General features: G+C 49.9%; 1 protein-coding gene across 1 annotated transcript in view; it reads left to right on the top strand.

The window, feature by feature from the left end:
* The window catches only part of LOC311520438 (neuronal acetylcholine receptor subunit alpha-7-like), a 126,832-nt gene extending 100,096 nt beyond the window's left edge, over nucleotides 1-26,736 (top strand). Inside the window, exons 9-10 of the mRNA XM_084627884.1 lie at nucleotides 3,486-3,595; nucleotides 25,186-26,736. Coding sequence (XP_084484010.1) covers nucleotides 3,486-3,595; nucleotides 25,186-25,707 — 632 coding nt within the window. The 3' untranslated portion in view covers nucleotides 25,708-26,736. The remainder of the gene's footprint in view (nucleotides 1-3,485; nucleotides 3,596-25,185) is intronic.
* The last annotated feature ends 438 nt before the right edge of the window (nucleotides 26,737-27,174 follow it).

The raw sequence follows: 27,174 nt of genomic DNA, 5'->3' as shown, positions 1-27,174 counted from the left end.
TCCTCTTTGTCCTCCAAAAACTCATCATCCTCACTCCATGCTACTCCCCCCTTGCAGGTGTCCATGGACAGTGGTGGGGTAGTGGTGTCATCGCCCCCCATAATTGCATGCAGCTCATGATAGAAACGGCATGATGGGGCTGTGACCCAGAGCACCTGTTCACCTCCCTTGCTTTTTGGTATGCTTGCCTGAGCTCCTTGATTTTTGTACGACACTGTTCTGTGTCCTTAGAGTAGCCTCTTTCCGTCATGGCCCTGGAGACTTCAGCGTACGTATTTGCATTCTCTTTTTTGGAACGTAGTTCTGCCATAACAGATTTGTCTTCCCAACATGCAATGAGATCCAGTACCTCCCGTTTGGACCATGCTGGAACTTTCTGTGAATCCGAGACTGCGTGGTCGCCTGTGATGATGGACTGTGCTGATGGTCACCTGTGCTGATGGTGACCAAACAGGAAATTCAAAAGTTCCCAGGGCTTTTACTGCCTACCTGGCTAGTGCATTGGAGTTCAAAGTGTTGTCCAGAGCGGTCACAAGGGAGCATTCTGAGATAGCTCCCAGAAGTCAATATCGTCGAATTGTGTCCACAGTACCTGTAACCCGGAACTGCGATCTCAATTTTAGAGCTACTCCATTTGCCGAGGTGGAGTACAGAAATCGGAATAAGGAGCCCTTTAAATTGAAAAAACTGGTTTGGTCGTGTGGATGGAACCAGTTTTATTTCGAGATAACTCAGCTAATTCCGAAATAACCGCGTACTGTAGACCAGGCCTTAGTGGTACTTGATCCAGGTCTTCTCAAATTGCTTTGGGTTTCTCAGGGCTAGGACGGATTCCATCTCTGTTTATTGTCTGCCCTAAAACTTGATTTGGGATAGGCAGAAAATGCATTTTCCCTTGGCTAGCTGCAGCGTTGTCTCTTAAGGTTAGTTGTACTGGATCTCCTTTCAAAAGTCCAATATCACAAAATATTCCATCGAGTTTTTCCACCTTTAATAAGGCCTCCATTACTGTTGTATCTGAATGCCATACAATCTTTAATATATTTATCCTAACAACATACCTTTCAGGTGGGACCAGGGCTCAATTTCCCACAGGGGTCTATGGTGGAGCAAAGAATTGAACCAGAGTCTCTAGTCCTACTCTGATGCCCTAACTACTGCATCATCCTTCCTCTCTTGTCACCTTGCTTCTTTGTTATAGGTTTCCTATCTGGCTAGTGTGTTGGTTACGGAGAGACACCAGAGACCTCCTTTAATCAGTGGGCACGGGGGCTTGATTTTGAGGTGAAAGCTGCACAGAAATGATCATGGTGTGCTGCAGGGTTGGCCTGCAGTTTCTGCTTTCAGCACTATGCTCGACATGACAGAATGAGTCATACTTCCTCCACTACTAAAGGCTGTCAAATCAGGCATCCCTATTGGCAGTTATCTTGCATTGGCAATGACTACACTGCTGAGAATAGGGTTACCATATTTGAACACTCAAAAAAGAGGACAATCCATAGGGCAGGGGGAATTTGCTCACACCCCCTGGGCCCACCCCAATTCCACCTCTTCCCCACCCCCATTCCAACCCCTTTCCCAAAGTTCCCGCCCCAACTCCGCCCCCTCCCTGCCCCATTGGACCCCTTCCCCAAATCCCCGCCCCGGCTCCGCCTCCTCTCCTTAGTGCACTGCGTTCCCCCTCTTCCCCACTTCCTCCCAGCCGTGCAAAACAGCTGTTTCATGGCGCAAGCACTGAGAGCTAGGGGGAAAAAGCGGACACTCTCTAGAGTAATCAACATTCACTTTCTTTCTTGAATGATTAATTCTTCTTTGGGGAAAAATAATAATGACAAAATCCCGGACGTTTTTAGATATTTAAAAATTCCTCGCGGACGGTGATTTAAGAACCAAAAAGCCAGACATGTCCAGGAAAATACGGACGTACGGTAACCCTACTGAGAAGGCTGTTGGTCTGTGTCCCTTTGATCATATACAAAGACAAAAGCTATGCATTCAGAGTGCAGCATGAGTAGGCTGCGCACATCTCCTTTTATCAGTCAACTAATCTGCTATATGCACAATCATATTGCTCACTTTCCAGCCCAGTGTATGAAACAACATTAACTCTCTGAAGTCCTGACTGGCACAAGTTTCACCCATCCATAAACTCCCCAGCTCCCGACTATCATGGGATAGTGCATAGGATATCAAAGCATTCATACATTGCTGAGCTGGTTTGCAATACCCTGACACAGACAGCAGTGGACAGAGAGCCTCAAAGCTGAAGTTCCTCCAGGTACTTTGCTGGAGTCAGGTACTTCGCTTATTTTAGGGCTTGACTGTGACCTGCTTAATGACCAGTGTAGAGGAATGAGTGGGCATAAGGTGCCTCATTATTATTCCCCTGCATAGACTTCCTGTACCTCGGGGCTGCCACCCCCCCTCCTGCACAGCTGGGCAGAACCTTGGCTCCTCCCCCAAAGCATTGGGCAATGCTGCTGTGGGGGAAAGGGAGCTCGCTGTTGCCAGTGGGGAGAGGGCTGGGGACAGTGCTCCTCTCTGGCCCCAGCCCTGGAGCAGCCTGCCTGCACCCCAAACTTCTCATCCCCTGCCCTGCCCCACCCTAGAGCCCGCACCCCCAGCCAGATCCCTCACCTCTCCCCCAAACCCCAACCCTCTGCCCCAGCCCTGAGTCCTCTCCTGCACTCTGAATCCTTCATCCCTGGCTGCACCCCACCCCACATCCCTCACCCCCGCACCTCAACCCTCTACCCTAGCCCTGAGCCCCTCCCACACCCCTCAGCTAGAGCCCTCACCCTCCCGCACCCCAACACTCTGCCCTAGCCCAGAGCCCCTCCCACACCCCAAACCCCTCAACCCCAGCCCCAGCCCAGAGCCCTCACATTTTTACATTATTTTTAAAAATATATATCGGCTTACAAGGCGGGACCCATTCTGGGCACCACCAAAAATTATACAAACATGCCGCCCCTGTGCACATGTGGTGGCATGGCAGGGACAGGGAGATGGAGAGCTGGCACAGATTAGCTCCTCCACGGACCAAGATGGGGACCTAAGGACCAGACGACATCTCAGTCACAACCTGGCCCCTGCTCCTGGAGCAGTGCAACTACATGCTGCCTCGTTTCAGGGCTTGTTGCAAATCTAGCCCTTGATATAGTTTTCTTATGCAAAGACATACTGTATTTGATAGAATTCTAGAAACGTATAGCCCTTGTCCTTTGCGTAAGTGCCATTACAATTTAATTAGTCAGGGGCTGCAGGAACGCCTGCATTCACAGGGCCCCTTTTTCTGATGATGAGTCGCTTACAGGGCCCATGCCTGGCATTTCTTTGCAGGGGCTCAACAGTGTTTTTCAGCCTGGAGGGGAAGCTCACTCTCTCACATGGGGGCGGCACAGGACCACAATCAGGACTGCAGATTTCACCCTGTCATTTCTAATCAAACCCACCTCTCCTTTGTTATTTTTTAATTGCAGCTCAATATTTCGCTAGCATCATGGTCATTGTTGGTCTCTCGGTGGTGGTAACGGTCCTGGTTCTTCAGTTTCATCATCACGATCCACAAGCGGGAAAAATGCCCCACTGGGTAAGTGGCTTCAACGTGGACATATGCAGTAACAGGAAATAAATGATTCTTCTTGATATTGAACTGATGGGACCACAACTTGTTGTAATCAGCTAAATAATTGTGATTGAACAAAACAGGTGTGATATCACCATGCTGGCCGCGTCACGTAGAAAAAACCCCCACACACCCAGAATCTGGGTGACCATTCAAAAGGCACCCTGGTTATTAGGCTTCCCACTGGAGTTTGTGCCATTTACTGTTCCGATAACATGGGAAAGTCAAACAGCCTGGCAAACCAAAGCTGCTCTTCTTAATGGTGCCCACTTTGCTATTGCCAGCCCCAAGGACCCCTACTGCTCTCTGACCCACTGGCACAGAAAAGCTTTACGGTTTTCAAAGCACAAAACACAAACACGTCTCAGCCACCACGGAAACTTTTGTTGTTGTGTTTACGCTCCAGGAGCCCCATTTCAGTCAGCACAGAGCAAGTGGCAGCACAGAGGTTCCGAATCTGAACCTGGATCTGCCTCCCGAATTTTCCCGTTGGTTCCTGGCACTGTATGAACTGGGCCAGCTTACCAACTGGAACCCCCATTGCTCTCTTATTCGGACATGGCAGTTGGGGTAAGCCCAGCTAGACCATGATCACATCTCTCTCAGCCCACCCCCACTCACTCAATAGGGTGAGTGAGCAGAGGAGACCAGAACCAGAACAGCTGTTACAACCAGAACAGCCACTTCCATTGACACCATCTAAGTACATTCAGGACACTTCTAGACTCACCTGCTGGGAGATCTGTCCTGGGCCAACCCAATGCCTCAGGTTCAACTCAGCCAGTCTTCATCGGGAGAGCTTCTTTTGTAGCTGGGAGGCTAAATCCCGGTCTGAGCTGCGGAGGCAGGCCCCATGTTGTGCGGAACATGAGAGCTGCCCTGGCACAGCTGAGGAACGCTCTCCCTGCCCCAGTTTGGGATTGAGGGTAGTCCTGACACAACACGCTGGAGAGATGAGCTCATCAGCACTGTGACATCTCTGGTGATGCCTCTCTGCACTGAATGGACGCGGAAGCCTGAGCTACCTCTTCCCCACCCCCACTGCTAGAGCAGGTCAGGGCTGGTGATTGTATGGCTGGTGCCCTGGGCTTGTTCTGTGGCTATATGAAGGATTTCAGCCTGCAGGCATGTCACAGTCTTAAGACCAGACCCTTGCAACCTCCTCCTAGCATTGGCCAAGATGGCCATCCATCAGTCTAGGAGGGGGAGCTTGACGGGTCGGGGGAAGTCTGTGACTGCAGGTGGTCGTTTCCTTTTACTGCTACACTCATGCATATGGGCAGAGTTCCTCTGGGCGGTGGCCACTGACTTCTCTGCAGAGCAGGGGGCGTTGTCCTCGGTTCTGTGTTCAGTGGTCCCCTCTAGATCTCTCATTTTGGTCCTGTGACCTGCACCCCAATTCCTGTTTGTACCTCCCTGGTAGTAGATTAAGTCCTGGTGCTGTGGCCCTCCCTCTTCTGAGGGGGCCGTGTTCCCTCACTTTGCTGGGCTCTGCCCACCAGTTCCAGCTCATCAGACAGGCTGGGGCCTTTCAGGAGCAATATACGCTCTTCAGATGTTCAAGTAAAAACCCCAAAACCAAAACAAAACACAGTTTTTCTCTCACTGTTTCTCATGGGGAGACTTTATAGGGTGCAGCAGCCTCTGACACTTAGTTCATTGTCTCTGACAAGATAGAAAAATGTCACACAACCCATCAATGTCACCTGGCATTAGAGACGAAACACACAACAGATTTGGGTGGCGGGAGGCGGAAACTGCCCAGTATCCAATTTCACATCCCATTTCATCTGCTCTAAAAATACTCCAGGGTGTTGATGCAAGTTTAAAGCAAACAGTGGAAAATCCAGTAGCTGGGCATGCTAGTAATGATTTCTTAGTGCAACTTTCATGACATTTAAAATAATTGTTTTACCTTCCAGACAGCACAGCCAATGAATTCTGAATGATCATCATCATCCAGTTACAATGCTCTAAGAGAGCGTTAAAGAGAACCATCCCACCCATGAATCCATGTGCCAAGAGCAGTTGCACCATGGCCCTAGCAGCCCAGGTGTGACTCCTGCATATTCTGCCTTAATAAGAACTTTGGTTGGCTGCCTTGTGGAATGTGCTTACCAGTCTCTGGACTCTCCTGACCTTCCAGGGGTTCTAATCACTCATCAGTCCCATCAAGACACCCTCTGATCATTCTGCTAAGTGTGAGATGAAGCTACCCAGCAAAGCTACAGCAGTTTCAGCCACAGAGGAGCCAGAGTGGAGACCCTATTTTGGTCAGCTAAATTTCCTGCGTTGGCATGGTTGGCACACTGTGAAGCTTTAATAACTTAGCAGGCCTTATCATAAGCCTTAACTAGTGGTGCATGAAACCAGCCCCTCAACTGAGGCATTATCTTTGTGGGGAACAGGCAACTCATGGAGAACTCTTCCCTCAGTGGAAGTGATCAGACGTGGCTTCTGGTCACTCAGCTTTGGGAGCCCCGCACCCAGAGTGCAGAGAGGGAATATTTGGAGGCTGCAGGACATCACAGAGTGAGATTCTCCTTCCAGCAGATTGCTGTGTTGGAATCTCCTATCCCTGCATCAGCCTTGGAGCAACAAAGCCCCAGCCAGAGCTGATCAGAACTCTCAGCATCATGAACGTTCTGGGTACATCGGAGCTGGGACTCACCCGCTCTGCAGCAGAGCTTCCAGTACACACAGGGCTGACCTTGCACCAGTATCTCAGGGCAAACTGCATTTAGGCTTGTTCTAGCAGCACAGACACTTCCACTGCTCACACCAGTGCTGGCTGTCATGAGGGCTCTACCTAGTTACAGGAAAGTCAACTAATCCCGAGGGAAGGGAAGGGCCGGGCCGGTGCAAAGGGCATGAAGGAGAAGCAACCCAGGGAGAGAGGCGGACAAGGGGAGAGACAAGGGGAGAGAAGGAGGGCAGGAAGGCTGCCGCCAAAGGGTCCCTGGGTCGGGACCCAGAGTAGAGGGCGGGCCTGGGTCCCCCCCACTTCCCCCTTGCACATACACCCAGCCATTGGACGTGGCAATAGTGGACTGCACCAGAGCCCTGGCAAAAGGGGTTAGACTTTGGGGTGTGGTTGGCCGCTGGGACTGGGCGAAGTGAAAGACTGCTTATAAACACCCCCCTACCCCGTAAGGGGGTCAACGAGGACTAGGGGGCATTGCCGGAGGGCAGTGTCTTGAAGAGGACGCCGCAAGAAGGGAGCAACGTGGGTCCAGGCGCCAAGAGAGGGCGAGAGACGGACAGGACACCACCAGTGGAGGGCGCTCCACACTGGTCTGAGCTAATTCCCTGACGAGTCAGCAGGTGGCGCTGCGGTGGTGAGTCCCAACCCCGTCACAAGTGGTGGAGAATGTGGGCAATGACCAGGGCCTGCTAGAAGGACCCACATGTACAAGACGGAGACGGATAAGCTCTTAAAATGGCTGCTGGAAAACCAGCAGCAACAGCAGACGCAGCTGTTACAGCAACTGGCGGCACAGTAGCAACTGCAGGGAGCAAAGCAACAAGAATCCCAGCAACAGCTGGTTCGGGAGTTAGCCACCCAGCAGCAAGCGAGTCAAGATCGACTCTTTCAACAGGTGGTGACCTTGTTGAAAACGGCAGCCAGTCCTCCCCCAACCCAGCTGGAGGAGGGCCAGGGGAGGGCTGCGGGGGGACTACCAGTGTGGCTGACGAAGATGGGGCCAGGGGACGACCCCAAAGCCTTCTTAGTAATTTTTGAATGGGTAGCTATGGCCAGTCAGTAGCCCCTCGAGCATTGGGCCACTATTCTCGCCCCGTATTTAACGGGACCCACGCAGGCTGCTTACCGCAATCTGGACCCACAGGAGGTGCTGCAATATGAGAAGGTTAAGGCTGCCATCCTAGACCAGATGGGCATCAGTCCGGAGACGTATCGACAGAGGTTGCGTCAAGAGAAATATCCGCCCAGGGCCAGACCACGGGCCGTAGCCCAGAAGGTCCGTGACCTCTGTTGGAGGTGGCTAGAGCCTGATTGCCATACTAGTTGCCAGGTGGCCGAGGCTGTGGCACTGGAACAGTTCCTCTGGATCCTTCCCGCCGGGGGGAAGGAGTCGGTGCAGCGACACCAGCCAAAGACCCTCGCAGAGGCTACGTCCCTCGTCGAAGACTTCATGGCAGCAGAGCCAGAAGAGCGAGCTGGTCTTAAGACAAGGACTTCAGGAGGGGGAGTCTGACCCCCAGAGGGAGCGGTGCATATGACCGGTGGGGGAGGTCCCCATTTGCCCATCCGGCAGTCGGGGTCTCCAACAAACCCCAAGCCCCGGGGCCCCTCGGCGGCGCGCCTGCGCCGAGACCAAGAGGACCCGTCTGGGGAGTCAAGCCTACTGCAAGGCACCCTACCCTCAGAGGGGAATCACAATAGATGCTACCAGTGCGGACAAAGGGGGCATTTCAGGAGAGAGTGCCCCTACATGGAGTGTAATTATGGACAGGTCCTGATGGCGGACCGACAAGCCCGGAAGGACGGGCTGGCGAAGGTGGTGATCCCGGTGCGAGTGGAGGGAACCCCAACCTTCGCATTGGTTGACTCAGGGTGCAGCCAAACTGTCATTCACATGGGACTGGTAGAGGACTCCCTTCCCGCTGGGGCCCCGATACAGTTACAATGTATACATGGGGACGTGAAGGCTTATCCCACCGTCTGGGTACAACTGGAGGTAACCCAATGAGAGGCACATTGCTTAGTGGGGGTGGCCCCTAGATTAGCATACCCCGTGGTCTTGGGTTGCAACTGGCCTGGTTTTGCCGGTCTTATGCGGGGTTGGAGCGGACAGCCCGTGAAGAGGAAGAGAGCCTGCTATGGGAGGCATGGTTTGTTGGGCCAACCCGGGGCACAAGACCCCTTGGAAAGGACACCGAGAGGGCCCGAAGTAACTGAAGGGAGCCAAACCCCGACCGACGGTCCGACAGGAGAAGAGACGAGGTGGCTGGAGGTTGATGGAGATTTCTTGGAGGAACAGAGAGGGGACTCCAGCCTTAGTCGAGCCTGGGAGCAAGCGGTCAGCTGGGACGGGAAGACCCATCCTCAGCAATATCGGCCCCAAGGCCCCATTTTGAAATCTACAACGACTTACTTTATCAAGTGGTCCAGGAGCCAGAGACACGAGCTGAGGTGTGCCAATTGTTGGTCCACTGAAGTTTCCGATGAGCACTGCTCCACCTGGCCCACGCGGTCCCCTGGGCAGGACACTTGGGGCGAGAAAAGACTTTCCTACAACTTGAGAACGTTTTTTTCTAGCCAGGCATACACCAAGAGGTCCGGGATTACTGTGCCTCTTGCCCAGAGTGCCAGAAGGCCGGCCCAAAGGGGGTACCCAGAGCCCCCCTGGTGCTTCTACCAGTGATTGGCACCCCTTTTGAACCGATTGGCCTTGACCTGGTGGGGCCCCTGGAGAAAAGTAGCTTGGGACATAGATACATCCTGGTCGTAGTAGACTATGCAACTAGGTATCCAGAGGCAGTACCCTTACGAACAACTACGGCCCCCGTCATCGCCAATGAGCTATTACAGATATTTTCCCGGGTGGGCTTGCCACGAGAGATACTGACAGACCAGGGGACTAATGTAACCTCCAAGCTGATGGCAGAGCTCTGCAGACCCCTGAACATCCGGGCCCTTAAGACCTCTGTCTACCATCCCCAGATGGACAGATTGGTAGAACACTTTAATGCGACCCTGAAGGCAATTCTGCAGAAATTCATGGGGGACGACCCCCATCAGTGGGACAAGTACTTGCCAGCACTCCTCTTTGCCATACGTGAGGTGCCACAAGCTTCCACAGGGTTCTCCCCATTCGAGCTCCTCTACGGGAGACAACCCTGGGGGATTTTGGACCTCTTGAAAGAAACCTGGAAGGAACAAGAGACCCAGGTCAAAAGTTCGGTCCAGCATATCCTCCATTTGAGGGAATGGCTTCGGGAACTAGGCACCTGAGCCAGGGAGAACCTGTTACAAGCACAACACAACCAGCAGATCCAGTACAATCGAGGAATGAAGATGAGGAACTTCGAACCGGGGGACTGAGTTCTGCTGTTGCTGCCATCCTCTGAGTCTAAATTATTAGCCAAGTGGCAGGGACCATTCGAGGTGGTTCAGTGGGTGGGGCCCATTGATTACGAGATCCGGATGTCCGGATGATGAAGGGACACCCAAATATACCACGTGAACCTGCTGAAGGCGTGGAAGGTCCGAGAGGGTTTTATGATTGCCCCATACCCCCCAGAGCCCAAGCTTGGGCCCTTATCCAGTGAGTACAAGGAGCCGGGCAGGGTAGACACTGGCCAAGAGTTCAACCCTACACAATGAGAACAGATACAGCAGGTGGTAGCCGCATTCCCCATGGTACTGTCCGCTCAACCAGGGAAGACAACGGTGATCAGCCACCATATCGCACTATCCCCGGCCAAAAGGTGAGAGACAACCACCGCCCGCTCCCTAAGAAAATGTGGGAGACTGTGCGGAGGGAGTTGGAATCGATGTTAACCCTGGGGGTGGTGGAAGAATCGAGGAGTGACTGGAGAAGTCCCGTAGTGCTGATCCCCAAACCAGACGGTTCAGTAAGATTTTGCATAGACTTTTGCAAAGTGAATGCCATCTCTCACTTTGACGCCTACCCCATGCCATGGGTGGATGAGTTACTGGAAAGACTAGGACAGGCAGAATTTATCTCCACCCTGGATTTAACCAAGGGGTATTGGCAGATCCCTCTGACACCTACCTCACGAGCAAAGACAGTCTTTCCTACGCCATTGGGCCTTTTTCAGTTTACAGTGATGCCCTTCGGGTTGCATGGTGCTGCGGCTACATTCCAGTGACTCATAAACCAGGTACTGAGCCCCCACAGTTTGTATGCCGCAGCATACATTGATCATAGAATCATAGAATATTAGGGTTGGAAGGGACCTCAGGAGGTCATCTACTCCAACCCCCTGCTCAAAGCAGCACCAATCCCCAATTAAATCATCCCAGCCAGGGCTTTGTCAAGCCTGACCTTAAAAATAGCTAAGGAAGGAGATTCCACCTCCTCCCTAGGTAACGCATTCCAGTGTTTCACCACCCTCCTAGTGAAAAAGTTTTTCCTAATATCCAACCTAAACCTCCCGCACTGCAACTTGAGACCATTACTCCTTGTTCTGTCATCAGCTACCACTGAGAACAGTCTAGATCCATGCTCTTTGGAACCCCCTTTCAGGTAGTTGAAAGCAGCTATCAAATCCCCTCTCATTCTTCTCTTCCGCAGATTAAACAATCCCAGTTCCCTCAGCCTCTCCTCATAAGCCAATTGCTCCAGTCCCCTAATCATTTTTGTTGCCCTCCGCTGGACTCTTTCCAATTTTTCCACATCCTTCTCGTAGTGTGGGGCCCAAAACTGGACACAGTACTCCAGATGAGGCCTCACCAATGTCGAATAGAGGGGAACGATCACATCCCTCGATCTGCTGGCAATGCCCCTACATATACATCCCAAAATGCCATTGGCCTTCTTGGCAACAAGGGCACACTGTTGACTCATATCCAGCTTCTCGTCCACTGTAACCCCTAGGTCCTTTTCTGCAGAACTGCTGCCTAGCCATTCGGTTGCTAGTCTGTAGCGGTGCATGGGATCCTTCCATCCTAAGTGCAGGACTCTGCACTTGTCCTTGTTGAACCTCATCAGATTTCTTTTGGCCCAATCCTCTAATTTGTCTAGGTCCCTCTGTATCCTATCCCTACCCTCCAGCGTATCTACCTATCCTCCCAGTTTAGTGTCATCTGCAAACTTGCTGAGGGTGCAATCCACACCATCCTCCAGATCATTAATGAAGATATTGAACAAAACCGGCCTGAGGACCGACCCTTGGGGCACTCCACTTGATACTGGCTGCCAACTAAACATGGAGCCATTGATCACTACCCATTGAGCCCGACAATCTAGCCAGCTTTCTATCCACCTTATAGTCCATTCATCCAACCCATACTACTTTAACTTGCTGGCAAGAATACTGTGAGAGACAGTGTCAAAAGCTTTGCTAAAGTCAAGGAACAACACGTCCACTGCTTTCCCTTCATCCACAGAGCCAGTTATCTCGTCATAGAAGGCAATTAGATTAGTCAGGCATGACTTGCCCTTGGTGAATCCATGCTGACTCTTCCTGATCACTTTCCTCTCCTCTAAGTGCTTCGGAATTGATTCCTTGAGGACCTGCTCCATGATTTTTCCGGGGACTGAGGTGAGGCTGACTTGCCTGTAGTTCCCAGGATCCTCCTTCTTCCCTTTTTTAAAGATGGGCACTACATTAGCCTTTTTCCAGTCCTCCGGGACTTCTCCCGATCGCCATGAGTTTTCAAAGATAATGGCCAAAGGCTCTGCAATCACAGCTGCCAACTCCTTTAGCACTCTCGGATGCGTCGCATCCGGCCCCATGGACTTGTGCTCGTCCAGCTTTTCTAAATAGTCCCGAACCACTTCTTTCTCCACAGACGGATGGTCACCTCCTCCCCATGCTGTGCTGCCCAGTGCAGCAGTCTGGGAGTTGACCTTGTTCGTGAAGACAGAGGCAAAAAAAGCATTGAGTACTTCAGCTTTTTCCACATCCTCTGTCACTAGGTTGCCTCCCTCATTCAGTAAGGGGCCCACACTTTCCTTGGCTTTCTTCTTGTTGCTAACATACCTGAAGAAACCCTTCTTGTTACTCTTAACATCTCTTGCTAGCTGCAACTCCAGGTGTGATTTGGCCTTCCTGATTTCACTCCTGCATGCCCAAGCAATATTTTTATACTCCTCCCTGGTCATTTGTCCAATCTTCCACTTCTTGTAAGCTTCTTTTTTGTGTGTTGAGGGTATTGTCGTTTATAGCTCCAACTGGCGATACCATATGCAGCACCTAACCAAGGTACTACAAGCCCTGGATGACGCCGGCCTCATGGCGAATCCAGCCAAATGCCATTTAGGACAGCGGGAGGTGACTTATTTAGGCTATACGGTAGGGCAAGGGAAATTATGCCCCATGGTAGATAAGGTACAGGCTTTGAGGGACTACTCCACCCCTAAATCCAAAAAACAGGTACGACAATTCTTAGGGTTGGCGGGGTATTATCGGCGGCTTGTCCCTAATTTCTCAACACTGGCTGCCCCCTTGACGGACCTAACAAAGAAAACCCAGCCCCAGAAGATCCAGTGGACGGAGGAATGCGAGAACGCCTTCCATGCGCTCCGAGAACAACTGACCAGGGAGCCTGTGTTAACCCAACCCGACTTTACAAAGCCTTTCATTCTCCAGCCAGATGCGTCTGGAGTAGGGACAGGAGCTGTAGTGTCGCAAGAGGTAGAGGGGGAAGACCACCCCATTTTATACCTCAGCTGGAAGCTCTTTCCGCGTGAGACGCACTACTCTACCATAGAGTGGAAGGCCCTCGCAGTTAAGTGGTCAGTCGACACACTGCGCTACTACTTGCTGGGGAATCACTTCTTCTTAGTGACTGATCACGCCCCTCTCCGCTGGATTAAAAGCATGAAAGAAACAAATGACCGAATTATAAGGTGGTATTTGTGCTTCCAGCCCTATTCCTTTCAAGTACTGCACAGGCTAGGTAAGGCCCACAAAAATGCAGACTTTTTCTCTTGGATGGGAGAAGAGAAGGACGAGGAAGGGGACAGGGCAGGGGAAACCCCTACCATCATTCTAAGGGGAAGGGTGTGTGACAAGGCAGACAGGCCCAGCACTGGGAAGGAGACGGTCAACCCTTCCCTGCTGGCAGAAGAAGCCACGCCCCTGAGGCTCTGCTGGGCATGCTCCAACCGAGAGTCAAGTACAAAAGCCTGCAGAGCTGCTCAGTCAGGGCGGGTGGCTGAGGAAGGAGGACACCCAGCAGAGGCTCCAGCCCAGGAGCAGTGGCGACTTGTACAGGAGGGAGCCGATGGGCCAGGAAGTGGGATTAGAGACTGGCAGCTGCGGGAACCCCGGGGAGCCCCAGGGGCTGAGGAACCTGACAGCCCTGATGCCACAGGGACTGCTATGTTGGGAGAACTGGTAGGAAGTGACCCAGGAAAGGGAAGGGAGTGGTATCTCCCACCACTCTGAGGGCAGCGTGTTGCAGTAGGATTCCCCGCTGACCCGGGGTGGATCATGCCCTCAATGACAGGGCCCTGGGCTGGAGCCCGGTGAAGGAGGGTGGGCCCGGTCTCCCCTACCGGGGGTCTCTAACCCCTCCCCCCCTTTTTTTGTGATGGCATAGTTCTTTGACCCCCTCTCTTACCTCAGAGGAGATAGATGAACTCCGGCCACTGTGCCACACTATCCTATAAGGGGAAGAAGATTTAGAGGGAGTGCCCTGATAAGGCTCACACGGCCTGGGTTAACCCTAAGTGAAGGGCTAGGATGAAAACAAGCAGTCTTAGGGCTGGGGCAGCAGGAAGGCACTGGGAGTGCTTCCCCTGCCACACCAAGGGCCACATAAGGAGACACGGCCCCCTGAGGCAGAAAGAGGGAGTGCCAGAAAAACAGGCTCAGTCTGGGACTAGCCGCCAGAAAGGGGTAGTGCAGCCTGAGGCCCCCAGAGAGAAGGGAGCTGGGGCAGAGAGGCCCCACTTTAACCAGGGAACCCACCCTAGTGACAGGAGGGCCACGGGGGCGGGGGGGGGACCCAAACTGAGAAGGAAACCCACGTAGGACTGGAGCAGTCTACAGTGGGGATCTAGACCATGGAAGAGGGAAGCAGGTTGCTCCAGTTGGAGGAGAGCCTGCAATAGGAAAGAGATTCCCTGAGGGCCCAGCTGCGAGGAGCACAAGGGCGCTAGGGGATTCCCCCCCCCCGAGCATTCTTAAGGGGGAGGGTGTGTAGTGGGGTGGCTGCCCCACTCCTATACTAGAGGGGGTTCCAGGAGGCCAGAGGGGCTGTGTGGGTGGGCGGCCAATCAGAGAAGGCCTGCTAGGGAGCCAATCAGAGGCTGAGTAAGAGATAGTCAATCAGGGCCAGGCTCAGCCCTATATAAAGGCTGCCCAGGAAGGGAGCAGGGGGTCTCTCCCAGGCCTTCAGAGGGTGACGGTCTGTCTCCTGTGCGAGAGGACTAGCACCAGGGACAGTGCAGTGCGGGGCAGGCGAGGGGAGCAGAAGGAACTCCAGCCCGGTATCTGCCAGGCTGCAGGCCCCAAGGGAAGGGAAGGGCTGGGCTGGTGCAAAGGGCATGAAGGAGAAGCGACCCAGGGAAAGAGGCGGAGAAGGGGAGAGAAGGAGGGCAGGAAGGCTGCCGCCAAAGGGTCTCTGGGTGCACATACACCCAGCCGTTGGACATGGCGATAGTGGACTGCACCAGAGCCCTGGCAAAAGGGGTTAGACTTTGGGGTGTGGTTGGCCGCTGGGGCTGGGCGAAGTGAAAGACTGCTGATAAACACACAGCCGCCTCCCTCCCCCCCGTAAGGGGGTGAACAAGGACTAGGGGGCACTGCCGGAGGTCAGTGTCTTGAAGAGGACGCCCCAAGAAAGGAGCAGCGTGGGTCCAGGCGTCAAGAAAGGGCGAGAGACGGACGGGACACCACCAGTGGAGGGTGCTCCACACTGGTCTGAGCTAATTCCCTGACGAGTCAGCAGGAGGCGCTGCGGTAGTGAGTCCCAACCCCGTCACAGACCCCTTTTGATTTGAAGACTGCCTGGGAATATGCTAAAGGCAGAGCTTTCAGGATACCTGGAGCCAGCCCCTCCTCCCACATCTAGGGGGGCAGTGCTCCTCACCCACGGCTGGAGCAGTAAATGAAGTATCTGTGTTTCCTTCCAGCCGTGTACTAGGAAGGTGTGCGTGACGGATGTTCCTGGGTCGGCTATTCATGAAGAGAGAGACTGGCTTGTGGATTGGGCACTAGCTGGAGATCCAGCAAGTCTGGGTTCTGCTCCCTGCTCTGCCGCTGCTCTGCTGTATGCCCTTGAGCAAGTCACGTCACCTCTCTGTTTTATCTATTTAGACTGTAAGTTCTTCATGGCAGGCACTATCTCTGCCTATGTACAGCACCTAGCAAACTGAGGCCCGTAATGATTATTTGCATTGCAGTAGAGCCTACGTGACTATTGAAGAAAACATCATTTGAATGGATATGTGCCAGGCCAGGAAAGAGAGAGACCCATGTAAGAAGAGATGGGGTGGGAGGGACAGGGCTAGACCTAGAGTGAAAAGGCAGGAGTGCTGCAGTTGTACTGAGGAGGACGTCACCAGGAGGATGAGAAGGAGTTTAACTCTCTGGATACAAATACAAAAGTTTTGGCCACTGTGATTCCCGGCACATCGGCCCTGTTTTTTCTCCATGCCTGTTGCAGTCTGGGTTAAATTTTTCTTCCAGAGATAGCCCTGCAGCCTTTTTTCTCGGTAAGAATGTGAATCTATTAAGATGGTTTTCTGCAGAGAAGAGGAAATTGCTTACCTGAAACTGTTCTCTGCAAGGCGAATCTCATTGGATTCCGTACTGCTCATTCATCTTCCTCCCCACTGCACCGAGGGTTCTGCACATTTTAACTCCTCTCAGTTCCTCATTGTGGGGTTATTTCCACCTTTTGCTTCAAAGGAATTGACAGCTGGTGAACCAGGGGCAGGCTAATGACCTGCACAGGGGCAGCACAAAAGACACATGGCTTAATTAGCTGCAGTAGTGTCACTAGCCATTATCTTTATCATGGCCATTATCTTTGAAAACTCGTGGCGAACCGGGGAAGTCCCGGATGACTGGAAAAAGGCTAATGTAGTGCCAATCTTTAAAAAAGGGAAGAAGGAAGATCCTGGGAACTACAGGCCAGTCAGCCTCACCTCAGTCCCTGGAAAAATCATGGAGCAGGTCCTCAAAGAATCAATCCTGAAGCACTTGCATGAGAGGAAAGTGATCAGGAACAGCCAGCATGGATTCACCAAGGGAAGGTCATGCCTGACTAATCTAATCGCCTTTTATGATGAGATTACTGGTTCTGTGGATGAAGGGAAAGCAGTGGATGTATTGTTTCTTGACTTTAGCAAAGCTTTTGACACGGTCTCCCATAGTATTCTTGTCAGCAAGTTAAGGAAGTATGGGCTGGATGAATGCACTATAAGGTGGGTAGAAAGCTGGCTAAATTGTCGGGCTCAACGGGTAGTGATCAATGGCTCCATGTCTAGTTGGCAGCCGGTATCAAGTGGAGTGCCCCAAGGGTCGGTCCTGGGGCCGGTTTTATTCAATATCTTCATAAATGATCTGGAGGATGGTGTGGATTGCACTCTCAGCAAATTTGCGGATGATACTAAACTGGGAGGAGTGGTAGATACGCTGGAGGGGAGGGATAGGATACAGAAGGACCTAGACCAATTGGAAGATTGGGCCAAAAGGAATCTGATGAGGTTCAATAAGGATAAGTGCAGGGTCCTGCACTTAGGACGGAAGAACCCAATGCACAGCTACAGACTAGGGACCGAATGGCTAGGCAGCAGTTCTGCAGAAAAGGACCTAGGGGTGACAGTGGACGAGAAGCTGGATATGAGTCAGCAGTGTGCCCTTGTTGCCAAGAAGGCCAATGGCATTTTGGGATGTATAAGTAGGGGCATAGCGAGCAGATCGAGGGACGTGATCGTTCCCCTCTATTCGACATTGGTGAGGCCTCATCTGGAGTACTGTGTCCGGTTTTGGGCCCCACACTTCAAGAAGGATGTGGATAAATTGGAGAGAGTCCAGCGAAGGGCAACAAAAATGATTAGGGGACTGGAACACATGAGTTATGAGGAGAGGCTGAGGGAGCTGGGATTGTTTAGCCTGCAGAAGAGAAGAATGAGGGGGGATTTGATAGCTGCTTTCAACTACCTGAAAGGGGGTTCCAAAGAGGATGGCTCTAGACTGTTCTCAATGGTAGCAGATGACAGAACGAGGAGTAATGGTCTCAAGTTGCAGTGGGGGAGGTTTAGATTGGATATTAGGAAAAACTTTTTCACTAAGAGGGTGGTGAAACACTGGAATGCGTTACCTAGGGAGGTGGTAGAATCTCCTTCCTTAGAGGTTTTTAAGGTCAGGCTTGACAAAGCCCTGGCTGGGATGATTTAACTGGGAATTGGTCCTGCTTTGAGCAGGGGGTTGGACTAGATGACCTCCTGATGTCCCTTCCAACCCTGATATTCTATGATTCTATGATTCTAGCCCCCTGCTTTCCCGAGCCAGTAACTAACTTTCACAATTGTGCAAATTCCTTTCCCTTCCTGAAAGTGATCACTACATCCATAGTACTCCTGTGTGTTTCGTTAGGAGACAGAAGAGGAGAGGGCCTGAGGGTTAGTACTGAACCTAGCCTGATAAGGTGGTGGGTTCTGTAAGCACCAAGCATGCAACAGAGCCTAGAGCAACTGGTGCTCTCTCTCTTCCACTGGACTATATGGGTGCTATGTGGCCACTGAACCGAGGGGGTTTGCCAAGGCCAAGATTTTCAAACGTGGGAGCCTACAGTGTGGCTCCTCAGCTGGTATTCAGGTGACTAAAGAGCAGGGGCTGGTGGGTGCTTAGCGTCTTTGAAAGCTGGCCACTGATCTGACATGCAAGAGCCCTTGTGTAACTCCTGCTACAAGGGTTAATCACCGGGGACAGGGTTCCCAAGTACCCAGATGTGACAGGCAAGCCCTGCACTACTGCCTGGGCAGCAGGAGGGCTAGGGATGGGTTTGTAGGACTCGGGGATGAGGGGAGGCTGGGTTTGTAGGACTCGGGGATGAGGGGAGGCTGGGTTTGTAGGACTCAGGAGCATTCCTGCTCTTGGTGAGAAGCCGCCCCAAACTAGAGCCACAAAGAGAACGTGCAAAACTGAGCCTAGCACCTAAGCGTAGTGCTCCACTGGCCAGGGCAATCCGAAGCCCTGAGTTAGGCAGCAATGAGGCTTATGTAATCACAGACTGTGTCCTTTCTATTTTAATGTCTTTTTCAATGTCACTTGCACTTTTTCATATATAAAAGTGCTTCTCTCTTTAAAAGACTGGTGCCTTCCTTAATGAAGTTCCATGCTCAGTGCAGATGGCATCATATGGATTCCCCTTTCTTCAGGTTTCAGCAGCACAGGACAAGAGTTCTTTGGATAGCCAGCTCTTGTTTTTATAGCTTTGCAAATCATAGGTGCCTTTAACTTGTTAATTGCACCCATATCCCTTGGAAGAACCTCAGTCAGGCCATTGGCAGTATACTGCACTGTTATCTAATCTGTTGGTTTGCTCCAGTTTTTTATAAAGTTCATATATTCATTATATTTTTTAACATTTGGAATGCATCAGATGGGGCACAAGAATGTGGCTTGGGAACGCATATTGGTGCAGAGCTGATGTCTGGGGTATTAGGCATGATTTTACAAGGAGCTTTGAACAGAAGTCATCCTCATGTCCTCTCAGTAGGATTCAGCTACTGCATGTCACTATGCCAGGCCCATAGGGGAATCACTTAGACTCTTCTGCTGGTAGGGTTCATTACAAAGTCACAGATTGTGTTTGCTGTTTGAGGAAAGGCCATTTCTCCTAAAGCACTGGAACCATGCCTTGTCCTCTTTAGGTCACCCGACATCCCCCAGGCTCACAGTAGCCTTCAGTAGCCCTTCCCTGGCACTGTCTGGGAAGGGAGATCACAATCTACATTATGCACCTCACCAGGAGTTCTCAGATGTGTTACCAGAAGTGGGTTGGGAGGGGATGCCAGGAGGGCTACACCGCCCCCTGCCCAACAAGTCCTCAAGTCTTTACAACCCAGCAGAAGACCAAGATAGAGGATGGAAGAAGCAGCTTACTCCCTTCCTCTGCTGCTGCGATCCATCCATGCCCTGTCCCCTCATACCCACTTGCTAATCACAGGCACACCCGAACCTGCTCTGCGCGGTGCTCCACGCTTGGGCAGGGGAAGGAGTGCTTGAGGAAGCAGTGGAGTTAGACTAACTCAACCTGCTAACTAATGTGAAAACTACAAACTCTTGTCTCACTAGGATGTTAACTCAGGTTAACTAATGGGGGTTAAGAACCCAGCTGTTTTTCCAGGGAAGACATAGCCTGGGAGTGGCATTGCCACAGAACTGAGCATTGTGCAAGCGAGGCCAGTCAGTCTTCAAATCCGCCCTCGCTGAAGTCTGACAAGATAGATTTAATAGCCACGGACCTTTAGTGCCTCCCTAGAGGACAGAAAACATCCTTACAAAGGTGGGAAAAGATTTTCACAAACGGAGACCTAAAGTTCATCCCCTAAGTCCATATTGAGGTTACAGGAACAAACCATCCCGATGTGTCGAAAGAATAGTAAATATGGCAGGTGACCAGCTTGGCTTAACGATGAAATCCTTGCGGATCTTAAACATAAAAAAGAAGCTTACAAGAAGTGGAAGATTGGACAAATGACCAGGGAAGAGCATAAAAATGTTGCCCGGGCATGTAGGAATGAAATCAGGAGGGCCAAATCACACCTGGAGCTGCAGCTAGCAAGAGATGTCAAGAGTAACAAGAAGGGTTTCTTCAGATATGTTGGCAACAAGAAGAAAGCCAAGGAATGTGTGGGCCCCTTACTGAATGAGGGAGGCAACCTAGTGACAGAGGATGTGGAAAAAGCTAACGTACTCAATGCTTTTTTTGCCTCTGTCTTCACGAACAAGGTCAGCTCCCAGACTGCTGTGCTAGGCGTCACAGCATGGGGAGTAGGTGGCTAGCCCTCTGTGGAGAAAGAGGTGGTTAGGGACTGTTTAGAAAAGCTGGACGTGCACAAGTCCATGGGGCCGGACGCATTGCATCCGAGAGTGCTAAAGGAATTGGCGGCTGTGATTGCAGAGTCATTGGCCATTATCTTTGAAAACTCGTGGCGAACGGGGGAAGTCCCGGGATGACTGGAAAAAGGCTAATATAGTGCCAATCTTTAAAAAAGGGAAGAAGGAGGATCCTGGGAACTACAGGCTAGTCAGCCTCACCTCAGTCCTCGGAAAAATCATGGAGCAGGTCCTCAAGGAATCAATCCTGAAGCACTTAGAGGAGAGGAAAGTGATCAGGAACAGTCAGCATGGATTCACCAAGGGAAGGTCATGCCTGACTAATCTAATTGCCTTCTATGATGAGATTACTGGCTCTGTGGATGAAGGGAAAGCAGTGGATGTATTGTTTCTTGACTTTAGCAAAGCTTTTGACACGGTCTCCCACAGTATTCTTGTCAGCAAGTTAAAGAAGTATGGCCTGGATGAATGCACTATAAGGTGGGTAGAAAGTTGGCTAGATTGTCGGGCTCAATGGGTAGTGATCAATGGCTCCATGTCTAGTTGGCAGCCGGTATCAAGTGGAGTGCCCCAAGGGTCGGTCCTGGGGCCGGTTTTGTTCAAGATCTTCATAAATGATCTGGAGGATGGTGTGGATTGCACTCTCAGCAAATTTGCGGATGATACTAAACTAGGAGGAGTGGTAGATACGCTGGAGGGCAGAGATAGGATACAGACGGACCTAGACAAATTGGAGGATTGGGCCAAAAGAAATCTGATGAGGTTCAACAAGGATAAGTGCAGGGTCCTGCACTTAGGACGGAAGAACCCAATGCACCGCTACAGACTAGGGACCGAATGGCTAGGCAGCAATTCTGCGGAAAAGGACCTAGGGGTGACAGTGGACAAGAAGCTGGATATGAGTCAACAGTGTGCCCTTGTGGCCAAGAAGGCCCATGGCATTTTGGGATGTATAATTAGGGGCATAGCCAGCAGATGGAGGGACGTGATCGTTCCCCTCTATTTGACATTAGTGAGGCCTCATCTGGAGTACTGTGTCCAGTTTTGGGCCCCACACTACAAGCAGGATGTGGATAAATTGGAGAGAGTCCAGCGAAAGGCAACAAATGATTAGAGGTCTGGAACACATGAGTTATGAGGAGAGGCTGAGGGAACTGGGATTGTTTAGTCTGCAGAAGAGAAGAATGAGGGGGGATTTGATAGCTGCTTTCAACTACCTGAGAGGTGGTTCCAGAGAGGATGGTTCTAGACTATTCTCAGTGATAGAAGATGACAGGACAAGGAGTAATGGTCTCAAGTTGCAGTAGGGGAGGTTTAGGTTGGATATTAGGAAAAACTTTTTCACTAGGAGGGTGGTGAAACACTGGAATGTGTTACCTAGGGAGGTGGTAGAATCTCCTTCCTTAGAAGTTTTTAAGGTCAGGCTTGACAAAGCCCTGGCTGGGATGATTTAATTGGGGATTGGTCCTGCTTTTGAGCAGGGGGTTGGACTAGATGACCTCCTAAGGTCCCTTCCAACCCTGATATTCTATTATTCTATGATTTAGGCAGCTAAATAAGTGTCTGAATTTCAGACATGCTGATCACTCAGCAGTTCCTAGTAAAATCAGTGTCAATGTAAATATTGGCAACTTTAAAGCCTCCAATTATTAGCTGGAAGGCTAACAACTCATGCAGTCCAAAAGTCCTTTCACTGGGCAAATGGCTTAGCAACACTTTGAAAGTGATAGCAGTGGAGACGATAACACAACTCTAAGGGGTTTCTTTGCAGAAATGTCTAAATGGATGAGCCCCAAGTTACACATGCTCTTAGATGTGTGAGTAACCCCACTGAGTTCTACAAGATGACTTGTGTGTAGGTGTTTCCAGGATTGGGGTCCATGGTTACCATTCATCAGCTTCATGGGAGGGGAGCAGTCAGATCAAGAAACCCATAAACTTTATAAGCTTTTCCTCATATTAACATAAAACAAAGGGGGAAACTTACATCACTGCTGACTTCTGACACTTCTATTTCATGCGATTGTAACAAATATTGTAACCTCTCGTATCCTGAGAATTGTGTAAATTCAGGTAGGGCTGTGAGAGTTAAGTTGCATTTGTTTGTCATTTGAGGACTGGTTGTCTGCAGCTATAATAAAAAATGCAAATAGGCTCTTATCTTTTAAGAGTGGCTCACAGGTTACCTGCAAAGGTCAATTCATTCTTGAACACACAAACACACACACACTCTATTTGACAAATACATAAGTTAATTTAGTTTCCTGTTGTTGTTGCTCTTCTCCGTTCCCAGCAATCTATACAAACACACAGAATCCCAGCCTGCCAGGAGTTCAGAGAAGAGCTCTAAATGTCAACTAGAGAAGGAAAAGCAGGATGCACCCTCATGCAATTACCTCACACAATAGCCTTGCAAGAAGCATTTGTCCAATAGGCTTCCAGAGGCAGGCTAGACCAGAGGAGGAGTTTACACTCCAAAGAATGAGAAAGGCCTCCTCTGCAGTTTTGCTGAGCTCCTCGCCATGGATTGAAAATGACTTTCAGTTAAGTTTATTGAAATTTAAACAATAGTGGAAAAACTACCCTTACAAAACAAACTCTTAGCACTCTGACTCATAATCCTGCTACAACAGCATCAGAACGATTACCTCAAATCTTTCAGGTATAACCCAGTCATGAAATCTGTGGAAAGGGACTGCCATCAGCTTTCTCCTCTTAACAGAGACCCTGGAATGCTTACAAACAGAAGGGCGCAAGAATTGCTTTGTAATGTGAAAAGTACATTTTCTTCACTTCTTGTGGTCTCAAAACTGACTGAACTTTTTGCTCAAACTACCCTAAAAAAGTCATATGTGGGAAGAGACCTGGCTTGGGAAAATTTCACTTTGAAAGGGGAAGTCTGAGAAAGTAACAAGCAACTGAAAAATGGCCTTTAGAAGGATGCACTTGCCTCTGGGGTACCCGCTCCTGGCCAGGCGCAGGGTAGCAGCTCTCTGTCTTGCACTCCTTGCCGACGGTCATTCTGGTCTCACGGTGGTCAGCCTCTTCTCACAACATGACTTTCCAGCCCGGCCACAATTTATTCCCACTGCTTTTGGGATAACAGAGTCCAAATAATAATTCCAAGCCCTTGTCAATCTCCGGCTCATGACTCTGGGCCTAGTGATCCTCACACCCTTCTATAAGGTATGCTCCACCTAGCTGCCTCCTTCCTACCATAGTCTTTCTCCTTAGTGCCTTCCTGCGTTCTTGTAATGAGCAACACTGCCCAGGGCTTCTCACTGGAGGTCGGATTCCTGCCCTGGTCTGTGTTCACATCCCACCATGTCCCTCACGTCAGAGCTCCCTGCACTGTTCCCAACCACCCTACTCCTGCTCTCTGGTTCAGTCTCTTGAGCGGGTTCTTCCCTCGTTATCTCAGGGACCCACATGAGTCTTCTACCCTGCAGGGTTCCCTAGCTCTGCCCAGCCACATCACAAACTTCTCTGACAGCTCCTGCTGCTCCGCTGTCTCTTTGCCTCTACCACCAAGAGAGTTGCTGCTGAGTTCTTCCCTCGCTGCAGCTCCTTTCCACTCAGCCTTCTTCTCCCACTACAAACCACTCAGATACAAACCACTCAGCTCCTCCCCACAGCTGGGATTCATCTTTAATTAGGACTGGCCACCCTCCAGCTGCAGCCAGGTGCATTAACTGAGCTCCCTAGCTCTAGTTAGCCCCTTTAATGTCAGTGTGGGGTAAATACCCCACCACAAGGCTCTTTTAATATAATGCTAGCTGTCACCACATGATTCAGCTACCCAATAATGCATTGGGACCATGTGTGGAGTAAACTTCTACCTTACAACTGATCCCCTTAGAAATAAGCCTTACACCCAGCTTGTGTGGTAGCCTTATTCCCATTTTACAGATGGGCAAAGACATGGAGCGGTTACATGGCAGAGCCTGAACCAGAAGAAGAGTCCATTTTCCTGTTTCTGTTTTTCACTAAATAGAGCTGTGTAAAAGTGTGGCTACTCACCTCCCACAAGCACTTCCTGCTGGCTGGGAATGGGCCTACACTCTCTGCTTTTGCGGTGCTTTCTGCTGGTAGTTTCTCTTTTCAGATGGGTTTTCAGTGACTCAGCCCTGCAGCTGAGTCACACACTGTCTGTATGTGAAATGGACGGAAAACAACCCCCTACCAGAGTAACACAATCAAACAAACAGTTGGCCCCTCCTTGAGGTTCTCAGTCCTGTCTCTGGGCTTGTGTAAGCACCCCCCTTCTTGGTTTCCAAACAAAACTTTTTGCCTCCTTGGCCACTCTGTCTGTGACCAGTGGGGGGACCCAGGCCTGCCCACCAGTCCGGGTCTCAACCCAGGGACCCTACAACTAGCAGCCAACTGTCGCTTCCATCACTAGCGTCTACTGTTGCATTCCCTGGGCTGCTTCCCACTCTGTCCAGTCAATTTCTGGGGTCCTCAGCCTGTTCCCGTGTAAGCAGGGTCTCTTCCAGGCCTCCTTGCCTGGAGAGTCTGTAATAGTCTCTGCCCTGTTCTCTCAGGGTTCTTTCTCACAAAGCGGCGTGTGGTAGGACCACAGGGCCTTCCGGAGGTCCTGAAAGGGCCTGGTACACCCCATCACAAGCCAATATAAATTTGTGATAATGAAAAAAATTTCCCTTACAATAGTTTACGGCTGTCCAAATGGAGATTTATATAGATGGCAAAATCACTTTGTGAAATACAGATCCTGCAAAGATTTCTAAGTGCACTGTTCAGTCAGTGAAAATAAGATAAAGGTCTCTAAAATATTTTGATCACTTCCTCCTGTTTTTCAGGTCCGTGTTTTCCTGCTGAATTGGTGTGCTTGGTTTTTAAGGATGAAAAAGCCTGGAGAGAACATAAGGCCCCTCTCTTGCAAATACAACTATCCCAAGCACTGTTCGAGCATCAGTAGCGTTGAAATGAATGTGTTACCTGGATACCAATCTAGCAATGGGAATGTGATCTATAGCTACCATGCCATGGAAAACCCATGCTGCCCACAAAACAGTGACTCAGGTAGTAAGTGTGGAAAGGTCACTTGTGCCTCTACGGAAGATATTGAGCTAGTTCAAAAGAAAGCTTTAATGGATACTATCCCAGTGATTGTCAAAATCCTGGAAGAAGTTCAGTTCATTGCAATGCGCTTCAGAAAACAAGATGAGGGTGAAGAAGTTTGTAGTGAGTGGAAGTTTGCAGCAGCTGTCATAGACCGATTATGCCTGGTTGCATTTTCACTCTTTGCAATCATCTGTACGTTTACAATACTGATGTCTGCTCCAAATTTTATAGAAGCTGTTTCAAAGGATTTTGCATAAGGCTCTCAAAGAGGAGCACTCAGTACGAAAAATGTCATTTCAAAAGAAAAAATGTCACCATTAAGTTTGCTAAATAACGTAATTTAAATCTTACATAGAAGATGAAGGAGCTGAAATTAGTTTTGAGAGCTGATTATCTCCAGTGTTAGTGATTGTAATGACTGAATAATATAAATACTGGACCCTGTTATTTATTTCTTAGATTGTGTCTGCCTGTAATGATGTTATGATCTGTGACAAGTGGTAGGCAAGAATTCAAATCTTTGTTACAAGTAAGCACTAGTGTATGTGTACTACTAAGAAACCATCCGTGAACAGTTAGCTATTGTTTAATAAGTAAAAGCTAGATTGATAAGTCATTCTGACTAACATGTTCTTTAGTATATTGTCATTTTCAATATCTTTATCTTTCAGTATCTTCGATTAGTATGGCTGTGACATCCATTTCTCATGTTTGACAACGTATCACTCTGCACTGTTTATACTGCATTTAGCTAAACAAACTACTGGTGTTCGCTTGTACTATTGCTGTGATTATCTGAAACATTTTTCCAATCAAGATGTTAACAGAATGTATTTTTGCTAAAACTTTACAGAAATATTTTTTTTAAATGGAGGAAATGTTGGTTGTTGAAAGGGAACAGAAAACTCAGTCAGCATTCAGAGAACTGTACAGATTCTCAATGACACTGTTGTGTTGCTACTGTCGTCCATGTGCTTAATTTGAATACATCTTGAATCACAACTGCCAATCTAATACCTGCTAATCCTAATTTTTTTGTGAGGATTCCTGGCCCCATCAAAGTCAATGGGAGTTTTGCCAGCGACTTCAATGGGGCCAGGATTTTGACGTTAGATGTCATGGTCTAGTCTTCTTTGTTGGGCTCTGTTGGTGTGGTCCACTTTCAAACTTGGCCAATGTGGTCTTGTTAAAGAAATTATGTTGATTAAAGACAACTTATTTTTGTTTAGCTAAAGTTTAACATGGAAGACTTTTGTCTTCACTTGTAACCATGTTGCTGCTGCTAACTACTGTAATGCTTAAATATCAATAAACAATAACTCTTATGTCACTCATTTGGAAGATGATGGTAAAAAAGCCTCCTTATCATAGGTGTCTTCTGTCCACTGTAAAATGAACCCCTCATCAGAATACTTGCCCATCTCTTCTGGTGTGATTTTAATCTGCCAGCAGATTATAACTGGCCATCTGGGCTGACAGGGGGCCCCTATCCCTAAAGTGTTTAACAGAAGATGTGGTCTTCACAACATGAGTAAAACTTCTACTCTCTGGTGTTACAAACTCTTTGTATGTCTGCGAGGAATCTAGCACATTCTTGGGTGTTTGATCAATGATAACACATTGCCTTCTCTGACTGATTCCTAACCTGTTTTTCTCAAAAGAGGTTTTAGGGGAGTTGACAAGAGTTGTTTCCCACAATGGTGAGCCAGACCTTTCCCATAATT

The sequence above is a fragment of the Lepidochelys olivacea genome, assembly GCF_965140295.1.
Source record: "Lepidochelys olivacea isolate rLepOli2 genome assembly, chromosome: 5".
Taxonomy (NCBI): Eukaryota; Metazoa; Chordata; order Testudines; family Cheloniidae; genus Lepidochelys; species Lepidochelys olivacea.
This window is presented reverse-complemented; position numbering and strand designations above follow the sequence as displayed.